The sequence below is a fragment of the Hetaerina americana genome, unplaced genomic scaffold (assembly GCF_022747635.1).
Source record: "Hetaerina americana unplaced genomic scaffold, ioHetAmer1.1.p SCAF_1, whole genome shotgun sequence".
NCBI lineage: Eukaryota > Metazoa > Arthropoda > Insecta > Odonata > Calopterygidae > Hetaerina > Hetaerina americana.
The window spans coordinates 59,320,416-59,333,735 of NW_027286069.1; the positions used below are offsets into that span (position 1 = coordinate 59,320,416).

The following is a 13,320-nucleotide window of genomic DNA, read 5'->3' on the forward strand; positions in this document are numbered from 1 at the left end:
GGCATACGAGGTATGACAAATAAGTTCATGGACTAATGCATTAAAAATCATTTATTGAAAAAGGTAATATAATTACCAATTGTATTTCCTCCATTTGCCTTTTCCAGCCTTCAAAGCACCCACGAAATTGTTCCTGTTACCCCTGGCTTTAATGGCCTCCAGTCTTGCTCTTTTCTTTAATTATTGAAAAAAAATCATAGGGGGCCAAATCCGGTGGGTATAGGGTTCAAGGATCATGGTGGTTGTTTAGGCTAAAAACAGCTTGACAGTGATGGCTGTGTGATAGTTTGCGTTGTTGTGGTGAAGCCCCTACAACTATTCTTGCCTCACATCGGGTCTCTTTATGCAAACTCTTTCATGCAGATTCCAACAGCCTTAGCAGCATCTCTGACAGTGAGCTGACAGTTTGAGTTTATGGTTTTTCAATTTTCTGCACAGAAATATCATTTCTAACAGTGGAGGGGAGTCCTAAATGCTTGTTGTTCTGCCTCTCTCTTAACCTGACACCCACTTATAGAACAAACTTTTCACAAGTTGGCTTCTGTTAACAGGGTTCATCATTTCAAGAATTTCTGAGTTTTCCCTGCTTTCACCTGGAATGATATCAAAATTAAAAGTCCAGTCCAATAGCTAAGCACAAGTGCACAAAAACAACTCATGATGTTGAAACTACACTCAGAACGATGTTGCTGCTAGAACAGAAAATAATTACATGACTGGTTGAAATCATTGCTGAACCACTGCTGCCATCACATCCACAATAACATGTTTCTGCCAAATTTATACTTTGTACAGTGGAAAGGGTTAAGATATTAGGCCTTTGAAGGGTAAAGATGTGTAAAGGGAAGTTTCATCAATGGTGGCCTTTAGTATATTAGTGTTAGGAAGGATTTTTATTGAATGTGGCAGGTTGAGAAAGTGCAGTGGAGGAGGCAAGCTATAACTGTGGCCTGGTCAGGATTGTTAATGGGAAGGGTCAGGAGTTCTGGTGTTTGTGGGACCTAAAAGTGGTAAAGTAAATCATACAAGGCAAAAGTATGATTTGGAGAACATGTGTAATGTATACGTGCTTGAGATTTTAAAGCACTAAGGAGGTGATGCTGATCAGTAACAGGATCACATGTTAATCAGAAAAATATTCCATTTCATATTTTCCAATAAGTCAGATAAATACTCTTGGGATGCAAACAATGCAGATATTTGCCACCAAGGTGTTGGGTCTTTGGCTCGTTAAATTGTAATGCAGTAAAACAAGGTTAGAAACCAAAAGATAGTGATTTTGAATGAATGAGAAATATTCATGTTGTTAACATATTATTAAATGTATCATTATATAAAACTAATTTTTTTATGCAATTGCAGAACCTACCCGTGAAAGGTGACGGGGCTACTCTAATTGAGAACAGAACAGAAGCAAATGAGACAAAAGGCAAAATTGGTGATGAGTGGCTCATTTTAGTGACTGTTATTGATCATCTGGCCTTTTACTTATTTTCATTTACTTACATAGTGCTACTAATAGCTCTCATTCCAGTTGATTAGGTAAAAAGACTCATTTTTAGAAGAAAATTAATGGTTTCTAATATGACTAAATTACCATATGCACCCATTAGAATGAAATAGATTTTGTGTTCATATTATTTCCATACAATTATGACCAAGTATGTTAACTGTGTGAGCAAATTTATTTATTTTTCTGAAAACATTGTCATTTTACCTACTACAATTATTTTTTATCTTCACATGTCTACCTTTCCTTTAAATATAGGAACTATATTATTTAAATTAGCATCATATTTTACGGAAAGATAAAAACTGTTATATAATCAAATTGTTTATGATAACTTACCTTATTGATATTTCAATGGGATACTTAAATTTTTTGTGTTATTAAAAGTAGAATTGAATAAATGTTTCACTAAAATATGTATTTAAAAGAGAGAATTTGCTCCATGTCAAATTCATTACACATACCACTTCTCAATGGCTTAAAAACCCTCTTTGCTGTGCTTTGGTCTGAGAAATAATTGATATAAAAGCAATGGTTGATTTAATATACAGTAAAGGTTTGTGAGATGAAATGAGATTTTTTTGTCTCCTCCTAGACAGGAAAATAACGTAATTCATTGTATTTCTTTAATTTACAGACTTTAATGTGAATTTCTACAGTACCGATTATTAAAGAGGAGCAAAATTGCATTGCCAATAATATTGTTGATAATTTTTGTACTAAAAAGCAATCATCTATGTTACCCTTGGGGTAGGACAGAACTGGGCATCAGTAAATGCTTATTCATTTTGACAAACAAGTGAATGTTTTTGATTGATATTCCTTACTATGGTGCAACAAACACTTTTCACTGTTTGACATTATTTGTACATGACATTTGAATTTTTATTATTATTTATTTTATTTTAAAGTATCCAGCATTGTTAGGACTTACTTTCAAAGCAGTTAGTAACTACTACTTACTTTCTATCAGCAATCATGTTTTTTAAAAGTATAAAAATGCTGGGGATATTAATAATCAACCTGTGGCCACCTTGAGGTCTCTCAGACCCACAGGCCTATCATTCTTGCTATGAAATTTCAACCTCACACCTTTTTAAACTTTCTTTTGTGGTCCAAATGTCATTTATTTGTATTAAAAATCATGAATTCTTCCAACAAAGATTTTACTACAGGTGGAGTCTCACAGATTCCCATCAGTAAACTTCAAGACTTCAGCACATAATGTCTTAGTTGGACACGTCTTTTCAATCATTGGACAAAGAAGGCCATAAGGAGCAATAAAAGTAAAATAAATAGAAATGTATAGTTTTGTTTTAAAGTTATAAGCAGTCAAGTGAAAAGTACAATTTTACTGGAGTCCCTTGTAGGACTATTTTCTACATTGGCTAAGTCCAGTACAACACCCAATGACATCATCATGTAATTTTCTCGCAAATTTCCTGGAGGAGACTTAAACAGCTGAAGCTTGAGAACTACATACAGGACCTATAAAGTTAATGCACCAATTAGCTAAAGAAATGAACCAAGATAAGATTTAGTGTGATGAAGTACAAGCTGGGAGAGTGCATCATCTTAAACCATGGAATTTTTCTTTCATCAGAGATGAAGAAGGACATTCCTGAGGGTACAGCTTCCATAAAAGATTAGCACAACTCATCTGAGGTGAAAGAAGTGAAGAAATGTGACACACCTGCATCTACCACAGTGACAAGGACCCTGACTGGTATTGTCAAAGTGAAGCAGAGTTGACTCAAAGTTAGCGAAATGATACCTGGGCATAAAGGGAATTTAAATTCTTCTGTCATGTATATTATCTATTGCTTTATATGTTAAAAATTTTAAGCAGCTTAAATAATATTTCAGAAAAATTTGGGTACGGAAACAACTTCGGACAAGGCATAGAAATATATGAAGGTTCCAAAGAAATTGTGGGAGATGCCGCAACAGTAACTCAAGAGTTTAAGAGGACACCTCGATAGCTAAACTGGCTAAAGCACTCAACTGGACACTGAGGGATCAGGGTTCGAATCCCCATCAAGGCGAGTGATTTTTACATGCTGAAATTATTGTATTACATGGATGGTTTTCGGTGGATGTGCACATGTGTATTATTCAAAGTCACAACTTTAAGAGGCTGAACGGGAAGTGAGGAGCTAGAAGTATATTAGCCCTAAAAAGCATGATTTTGGACAAAATTGAAAAAAAAACCCATCGTTATTATTGTTGCTCTTCATTTGTAAAAGAACAATAAAAATATATGCAGATGAGGTAGGTGGGAAAAAATAAAAAGGGATTCTATGGGCTGAGGTATTGATGTATGAAAGCAATATTTTTGGATACACTTGAATGCATGATATGACACTGACCTTATTCCAAAAAGAATATTATTCTTGTTTTGTCATTACATCATGAAGTAAAATTGATGAAACTATGAGGTGAAAAATAAAGTGGAAGCAGTGATAAACACTAAAACTTTACTGAAGCTGCTGCAGATACTTGAATATTACATACAAGTATAGAATGGAGCATACTCCAAGAGGGTGCAGGTAGGGACCACTGCTCTTCCTTTTGTAGACAAAGGATATGACTTCCTCTGGTGTCAAAAACTGCCATATATAACTGCAGATGATATTCATATTAGTCTGCATACATTAGTTGTCTATGGAAAATTTGCAATTCCTTACAAAATTTTTTTTTATTTAGACTCTCAATAAAAGTTGTAAAAAAATAAAACTTCCCTAAATTACAAGGAGAAACTGAAGTTAAGTCATAATATATAGAAGAACCAAAACAAGAACCCTGTACAGGAGTGCAGGCATGTGAGTTTTGGGACATGGATAAGAAAGAATTGAGAAGGAAGCACGAGAAATTGGGAGGAGAAAAATTAAGAATTATGGAAATTTTAGTAAAAGAAATGGTTCTCATGAGTCACAGCTCCCTTTAGGGAGATGACTTGGTATGGGAGGCATGAGTTCCGAGTAACCACTCCACAGGTGACTCTACAATTTATGTACTCATGGAGGGATGAAAACTATGGATGTCAATTTTTCAATGGAGAATCTAATCAAAAGTTTTGGCAGTCCAACAGGGAAAAGCCATAATTAAGTACCTTCTTCTGGAAAAACCTAAATAGCACATAACACAAAGAGATTGTATTGGAGACACTGAGATATAATGGATTAGTAATTAACACCATAGAGAAGATAAATGGAAGAGAACATTAAAAAAACCACAGAAATATGGAAGTACATACTGTATACATGCCAAGTAAATAAGGAAGTAAGTCAGAGGAGCAATTATGGGTTCATGAGTTGGCATCAGAGAGGGAAAAAAGTAGAGGGCTGGAGTCAACCATTACTGACATTGAAAAAAGCAATGGTAATGATAGTTTCATATAAAATTATATATGAATATTCTCTATCATTTCATATTTATACAAACATATTAGGTTTATTGAATTTTTCAAAAAGCTTAGGCCATATTTCCAATTTATATCTAACAATTTAAAATATTTTGGAACAATTGCTGTCATATATCTCATGGTCATTAACATTGATGGTACAGCAACATATACACCTGTCTCAACAAATATCCTAGTCGCATATCTTAAGATGTGTACGGAAGGGCACCATTAATTTACAACATATATAAATGAATAACATCAGCATAATATGTATTAATTTATTTTATTTAGGCAATGATATCTCTCATTACCTTTAAATTACAAGGGAATGCATAAGCATTCAGAATATGACGACTATGCTGAGAGCAATGGCTCCAAAGTGTGATGCCAAGACAACATTAATATTTATAAGTTGGCCATAGTATGCATCATCAAGGAGTTATCATTTCACAGCATACATGGGGAGTATGGGACAGGGTGGAAAACCAACAAAACAGTAATATTCACATAAGTATCACCGCACTCATAGCCACTAGCAAAGTGTTCCTTAATGTTTCATTGAGCTTCCAAGAAGAAGTGTTCATAATGCATCACTGTAAAACCTTCAAGCGCATAACAAAGGAGCATTCAAACAAATTCTCCACATCCAAAATCACATCTTCCAGCACATGATCAGGCCATTTTATTGACGACTGCTTGGTGTAAGCTGGCCAACTGATTTGTCCATTTGTCTAATGCATTATAGCGTGCAGCACCCAAAGTTTGCTTATCTAACTCAAGAACTTGATTCACTTGGTCTATTCTACCTCGAATTGTGCTGGAAATAATTTTTAATTTTCATTAAATTGAAAAATTTGCTCTAAGAGCATCAGGATTAAATGCACAAAAATTACATACCTGTCCAAAATGCAAGATACAAGAAGACTTTCCACTTCATTTGCATCAATGTTTAATTCCTTTGAGATAAATGGAATATGAATCCGAGTGTAAGGTTTTATGAGTTTAATAAGGACTTGTGTTCTGATATTCCGCAACAAATCTGAAAAAAGAGCATTGAGATGGAAATCAGAAATTTGCATCATATGAAATAATATTTTGATAACAAAAAACTTAAATTAAAGAAACAGATTTGTTAACACAAATTATGTATTTCAGCAAATTAGTTGAATATATAAATACTGAAAATCAAGAAAATTGACTGATAATTAATGAAAAATATAGTACTTAGGGGAAATGAAAGCCCCTACAATACTATTCAAACTTCAAGGTAAGTGAATATCACCTAGAATTGGATGCTTTCCAATTTACTAGATGCTAATTACAAACATTTCTCACAAAAATTCAGATATCAAATACCACTTCTGCGTTGAGTGTATGATTTTATTTACATTCTAGAGTTAATAAGCTTATTTAAGGTTGACATATATGCAGTGGGACATGGTTTAGTTCATCGAACTAGTTTTTTTTTTAAACATTCTACTGATGTTTAGAAAGAGAAAGCTTAGGGTTATTAACACCTTATGCATACTAAGTAATTCAACACAAAATAGTGAAAATATGTTACCAAATACCCATAAATAACGTATTTATTTCCTTATTCCATTTAAATACAAAGTACCTGAAAGACTTTAGCTTTGCTTGTTAAACAGGGAAGGCAGAAAATTAACTATCAATGAAACATTTTTGTTATTTCTAAATAGTACAATAATAAGTCAATATTTTTTAGATTATCAGTACAAGACAAATTGAATATTAATTGACAGTCATAACTGAATTAACATGAATTATCACATTGTTTAATTGCATCAGAGTAAGAACCTTTTAAACAAAAACTTTATTAACATAAATTTACTTATTTACTTCACAATCAAAATCCTAAGGGACCCAAAAGTATGAAAAGAATTTTTACTTTCAATATGCTGCTCAGGGCAGTTGAAAACAACATTCCCTATATTATTCATTTAACAAAAACAATATATAATGACTTTCTCAATGAATTTCTAACATCCTCGCTTGATGTGTTTTCCAAAAGTCAACATCAACTCAACAGCTTTCTTGCACCGGAAAATGATAAGATTCATACTAAGTTATCAAAACCCGTAAGGACCAAAAAGTATGAACCGAGTCACAACTTTTCAATCTTCTACATGGAGTGCCATTACAATGAAATATCGCTATTCACCTATTTTATGAAAAACTAATAACTAAATTATTGAATGTAATGAAGTGAACAAAAGGTAACCAAGATTTCAAATTTGTATACAGAATACATTTTAAGTTATTTATGCTCTCAATGAATTTTCCTAAAAATAATACCTAGTTCAATTGCACTTTCATACCTGAAAATTATAAAAACCCAGACCCATTCTTATTTTAAAAATTACATGCACTCACACATCCATTTACTGATATTTCATCCCTCCAATAAATTTCCCCAAAGAACCCTTTAAACCCTCAATAACCTTGTTAAACACAAAAACAAAAATTTTATTTTAACGAAAATTTTGGAATGTAAGACTACCTCAACTACTTATATATAATATTTCTATGAATTCTTCAAATTGGTAAATAATTCTAATTTTAAACACATATTATCATTTGCATAAAATCATAAATTTATATTTTTTCAATTCTGAATAATTCCTGTTTTATAGGTGGATGCTTTATACTAAGGACCAGAATGCCCAATGCTCGGGGGGCTCCACATATTCCTTTGATTAGCTTACCATGGTTACGAAAATCATTTAATACTTTGGAGGCTGAATTGAAATCATTCTAGGCCAGATCCAATACATACTCCAGGAACATTTGGGTATTTAAATACCCTGGATAACTTCAGGCATTTTTAACTGCCAGAAAAATTGCAGTCACTCTGTATTTTGGGATACCTATCGATTGGGATGATTAAGTATGCCTGCCAACACTGGATCAATTTGCAGATACACACCTTCAATATGTTCTCTGATAAATGGGTCATCCATTATATTCTTGCGATTCTGTTTTAAAATCTTTTCAAATTCATTGATATCATTATTCTGATATGCTGAAACTAAATTTGTCATAGCTAAAATTTCTGGATCATTCTTATACGGTTTTGCTTCTTGAGAATCAAATGGATTTATGCCAGATTTCATTAACCTGAAAATAATAGGTTCTATTAGAAACTTTAACCATACACAATCACTAGAATGAAATGATAAGTTTTGATAGTTTACATGTTAGCCAAAACCAAATATTTCAAGCAAGTTGTTCGCCTTGGACTGCCTGACTCATCATAGTTCTTGAAAGCTTCAAAGAAATCTGTATGTGCCTTTTCAAATTCAGTCTCACGTAAGTGCATTTTACCTCCACACTCTGAAATAGAAGATCATACAGTTACACCACTAATTCTAAATATACTATGCATGTATATCACAAGGAATAACATAGAATAATCCTCAGTTACACACAAAATACTTGCCTCTTATCACTCCCATAATTAGTGGATGGGGTATAGCAGATTTTATATGTAAAGACTGTTCATAAAGTGTTTTCAATTTCTTATTGTTCTTTTGGGCAGTATACATTTGTATTTCCAGGGCATAAATCTCCAACAACTGAGTACCTTTTTTCAGATCATCTTCTCCATCATCAGTCTAGTGGAAAATGGTTATTTGGAATAATATAAAATTATACTTGAGAAATTACAGTAATAACAGATTGTAAATATACTAGCTAGTAAAGTAAAAATTGACTTACTTGGCATGACTGATGCAACTGTTTTAAGATTTTTGCAAGTTTGTTGAAATCCCCTCTATCAAAATACAACTTGCCCAATTTGGTATTAGTTTTAAACCAAAGTCGATCATTCTTTGCATCCTTCAAGGCTTCAAGGGTTGTTTCATAGAAATCTTGTAATAATTCCATCTGTAGGAAGGTATTTTAAAATAAAATGAAGAGTATGTCATCTACAAAAGCATGCCATCTTTTCTAACCTCCTACAGCAATACATTCAAACATTCTGATTTAATTGATAGTTAATTAATTTTTAATGCAGTTTAATGATGCTGTGGTTTTGTATTCTAAGGATCATTGTTATGGGCAACAACACACATTAAAGCATCAGAGACACCCTTTAATTGCCAGGGTCAATAATGCGGGTGGATTATTACTAAGTTTGATTTCTTTCATAAGAGAGTTATCCTAAAAATGTAGGCCTGAGGGATCTTCAAGTATTCAAACATAAGAATTACAAAATAAAGTTCAATTATTTTTCACAACTACCAAGTTAGCCCATTCTTTTTTACATGTACAGAGAATCTCTTGACATTTTCCAGTAATAGAACTCATTTTTCATTTCCAATTTAACTGCTATGATAATTTCTCAATGTTATTGGTTTTCCATGCAATGCACAATATAATGACAATGCTCTGAATTTTGATACAGAATAGCAATTTTTAATTCACGCATAATGGTAAAAATTCCCCCAAAAAAATCATCTTTAGATAGTCTGCATGGAACTTCAATTTGAAATGTATGCAACTGCATGCCCTGGAGGGATTGAATTTTAATAGAGATTCAGTGCATTGTTTCACTAGAGGCATACATTGTTGAATACTTCTTCAGCAACCAACTAGATTAATTACACATGGTCCTTTTTTGACTTGAAATGTAAATACCATAATGTGTGGGGATTTAAACATTGATGTGACATTCGCCTATAACCTCATTTGAAATCAGCACCCGGAAAATCCAGAATAAGGTGCACCACTGGCCACTTGGCAACCTGTTTTTTCGATTGACAAGGACACTTTCTCAGCCTCAGACTTGGTTTTAATCATGTTTGAGAAGTGGGATGGCAAGGGCAGCAAAAAAAAGTGCATGTGAAGAAAATAAAGAGGATTAAGGTAAATTGAAGGATTGTAATAAGGGTGCGAGTATAAAAACATGTTAATCTAATCATGTTTTCATAAAATATAAGCACACGCCTCAAATTTAATTTATGTCCGGTTGTCTTCATGCAACGTATTTCTCAAATAGCATTAAAAAAACCAAACCACTTGATCTTGCACCCAATATGCCATCTACCAACGACTCCAATCAAACCTTTTACTAGTCATCACGGGCTGATTAAATTACATGCTCATTTTAAGAGGGAAGCATATGAAAACATTTGTTAAAAAAATTAAACGAGGGGATTATTATAAGACGACGTTCAATCGTTCTTAAATTTACATTTTAAGTAAGGAGAAATTAAACAAATATATTTAATTCAATTTAAATCACCTAAAGTCTAATATATTGAAACATTTACACAGTGGGCCTTTCCATAGCTTAAACTAATTTAATCATAAGCTCACATTTTTTGATGTTGATATGTAATCTAATATGGAATTGATTGACTTTTCACTGTGGTTCCGCGTGACAGCACTTTTGATGTATGTTAATAGCTGCTTGTACCTCTCCATCATCTCCTTATAGTTTCCCTGTAAAAATGGATTAAATATACTTTCTGCAAATCCAAAAATTGCAAGGTAATGACAAATCTACACAAATTACTATATAGCAGACTGTTACGTTCAGTTAAACACTTGAAAGATTAAGTATGCAGGATCAACTGCAAACGAAAACTATATTAGGCCAGATGGTAGCCAAAATATGTTTTAACTTACTAATTTGAAATTTATTTTTATCATTTGTTTAAGAGCTTTAAAACCCCATTCGCCTTTTTCTCCTCCCTCGAGGTCTAAAACTTTGTGAAACGAAGCTAACGCAGCTTTAGGGTCATCCTCTTTCAAGGCTTTAGAATTGTAGTACTGATTTTCTAAATCTACATCCGGTTCCGAGTTGCTGTCTTCTGAATACTCCTGAAAAAATAAACAGACACGTAAATAATCCCGAAATTGGCACCACAGATATAATTACATTTCCACGAGTAGTTTACAGGCACCTTGAACTTAGAGATGCCATGTAAACAAAACTTCAACCGAAAGAATAATATTACATTTCTACATGCTAAACAAAGAAAAAATATTTCCTGTATCTTCAACGCTTCTATTTTAATAATACTCGAACTAAGGCTCATTCTTTGGCCCCTTACAAGTAAAAACAAACCGGAATACTCGCCACCAAAAGTTTCACCTGCACATGAAATTACTACGAACGGTCAAGCAACACTCGAACCTTCAGTAATAACACTTAAAGTGTGTGCTATCAGGACTTGGGGAAAAATTTTAAAAAGGCATAGATATAAAAGCAGTGGAACTCACCAATCCATAATCTTCCTCTTCTTCGCACATAAAATCATCCTCTACATCCGACATTTTGGAACGTTGATAATTGACTGCCGGCGAGAATGTTCAAAAGAGGAGCGAAATTCACAATCCCCACCAGATATATATATAAGAGGTTATCTTCCGTAGACGCTGTAGTTTTAATGTGTGTGGGATTGTTAAGATGCCTCACGTTAGTTATACGATTATGTTTCATTAGTCCATCGCCCATCCATCCTTCTAGGAGCTCCTACTAATATAAAAGTATTTCTTGCATGTTCCGTCGGTCTCATGAATGTAGGAGATGTGGTCAGCCTGTTGACGTTGAATTATGTCTCCAATGAAGAGTTAGTCTAATACCAAATCGTAGAGTGGTTCGAGAAAAATATAAACACGTGAAACCCCCGCCTGCGTCTTCCGACTCATCAAGGGCAACTTGATTTCATTTAATAATCAAGGGTATCTACTAATGCGTTGGAAAGCTTGACGTTCATATATCGCTAAGTGAATGTGCCTACAAAAGATTAACACTACTTTTGAATCGTACGAGGAAGGTTACCTGGTACCTGTAAAAATAATTCAAGTTATACTAATATCCTCACTAAGGGAGCCCATGTGGGCAATTTGGCGCCACTATTGTAGCCTTCAGTACGGATCAGAGTTTACACAGTCAAGTCAGTCTCTTTAGAGATACAGAGTCGCGGCCCAGTTTTAAACATTACGGTGATCGGTGCAAAGTTGCTCCTTAAATCTTCATGATTACCTTAGGGTTTCAACACCGTATATAAAATAAAAGTTTCCACTCAATATTTCTCATGCCTTAAGTTTCGTGATTTCACTATTGCAGAAATCACTTAATCCAATTATTAATATTTACTTTATAATGCTGTATATGGGTCCATAAGTGCCCGGGTTCGATTCCCGGGCAAGCCTCTGTGTCCATCCTCAGCTCCCCCCTAGTTAAAGGCACCAGATCTTCCTGAGAAACCATAATTGGCACAGAAAGTAGGTAGTCCCTCTACCATAATGTGTGAATTTCACGCGCCGTCGGGCTTAGTACTGTTAATTTTCTTTGGTCCAAGTTTTATCCAGTTGTTTTGAACTACCTTGATCGGGAACACTCCCCTCCAATTGCTATCAATATCGTCAAATTCCTAGTATTAACTAATAAATTTTGTTCCAAAACATGAATTGTTCCAATCGGCCATCTCAAGGTTTTATTATCTCAACCAGCAGCATAATTGGTCTTCAGTCCATTGTGTTAATCGTTGGTGGCACAGTGAACAATTCTTTACTAGCATCTATTCACTTTGCACCATGTAGAAATAGTGAGACCTCATGTAGGTTTCTGGTAAGTAGTAAAATCAAATTTATGTCGAAACTTGTCTTTCTAGCTAAGTGTTGGAGACATCAAATCTATGATTTCATGATAGAACTTAGGCATTTACACCTTTGGTAATAATTGTGTATGTTATAGAGGTGATAACTCGGATAGTGCAGGGAGCTACTTTGGAAACTCAAAAATTAAGGTACCCCAATGAAGAAAATGACTGAAAGTCCATTCATGTTGAAATCAAATAAATAAGGTGATTCCAATTGTTCTTTTATTAGGGGGATAAAGCCATGCATAAACTGAAATTGAGTTTTTGCTTGACTCATTGGAGAGAAATCCAGAACTTGCCATGAAAATTGTGAGATATGACAGCAAAGCTTGAAAGGTGAGAGTTTAATTCAAAGGGCAGTTAGACGAAGCTTCAAATAAACCCCAAACCATGAATGATCTTGGAAATAAAATACAACCTAAAAATTATCATATTTTCAAAATTTCTAATAGATTATCAAACATACTAAATGGTGAAAACATCAAACCAAATGAATCAAGAAATTCTTAAGACATCAAGACATGAATTGCATATGATAGAATTTAATATTTGTGCTACCATACCGCTGGAGCACCCCTAGTGGTAGTTTTATATTGTCATTTTTATTTCAAATTAGAATAGAAAGATTTCATAGTCTGTAGAAAGACAGTAATTACTATGGGAAGTCATGATTTTCTTTAGAATAATTAGGAACTGATGCCGTCAATATGACTCTTGTATGTGGAAATATTTAATAGGGACACCATGAAAACCTTAGTACAACTATACAA

General features: G+C 33.7%; 1 protein-coding gene across 1 annotated transcript; it reads right to left on the reverse strand.

Moving 5' to 3' along the window:
- Positions 1-5,182: 5,182 nt before the first annotated feature.
- alien (COP9 signalosome complex subunit 2 alien) lies at positions 5,183-11,278 on the reverse strand. The gene is made up of 9 exons (XM_071582876.1): positions 11,166-11,278; positions 10,569-10,763; positions 10,257-10,382; positions 8,655-8,822; positions 8,377-8,551; positions 8,132-8,270; positions 7,864-8,054; positions 5,814-5,955; positions 5,183-5,733 (listed from the first exon to the last, which is right to left on the reverse strand). Exons 1-9 carry the CDS (start codon positions 11,217-11,219, stop codon positions 5,589-5,591), a joined length of 1,335 nt encoding a protein of 444 aa, XP_071438977.1. The 5' UTR covers positions 11,220-11,278; the 3' UTR covers positions 5,183-5,588.
- Positions 11,279-13,320: the final 2,042 nt, after the last annotated feature.

What these genes read in the sequence shown, in the direction of transcription:
- alien (XM_071582876.1), bottom strand. Translation starts at nt 11,219, where the DNA reads ATGTCGGATGTAGAGGATGATTTTATGTGCGAAGAAGAGGAAGATTAT. An exon ending in ACATATCAACATCAAAAAAT is followed by an intron (nt 8,823 to 10,256) that starts GTGAGCTTATGA and finishes ACCTTCCTACAG; the next exon opens with ATGGAATTATTACAAGATTT. An exon ending in GTATCTTGCATTTTGGACAG is followed by an intron (nt 5,734 to 5,813) that starts GTATGTAATTTT and finishes AATTATTTCCAG; the next exon opens with CACAATTCGAGGTAGAATAG.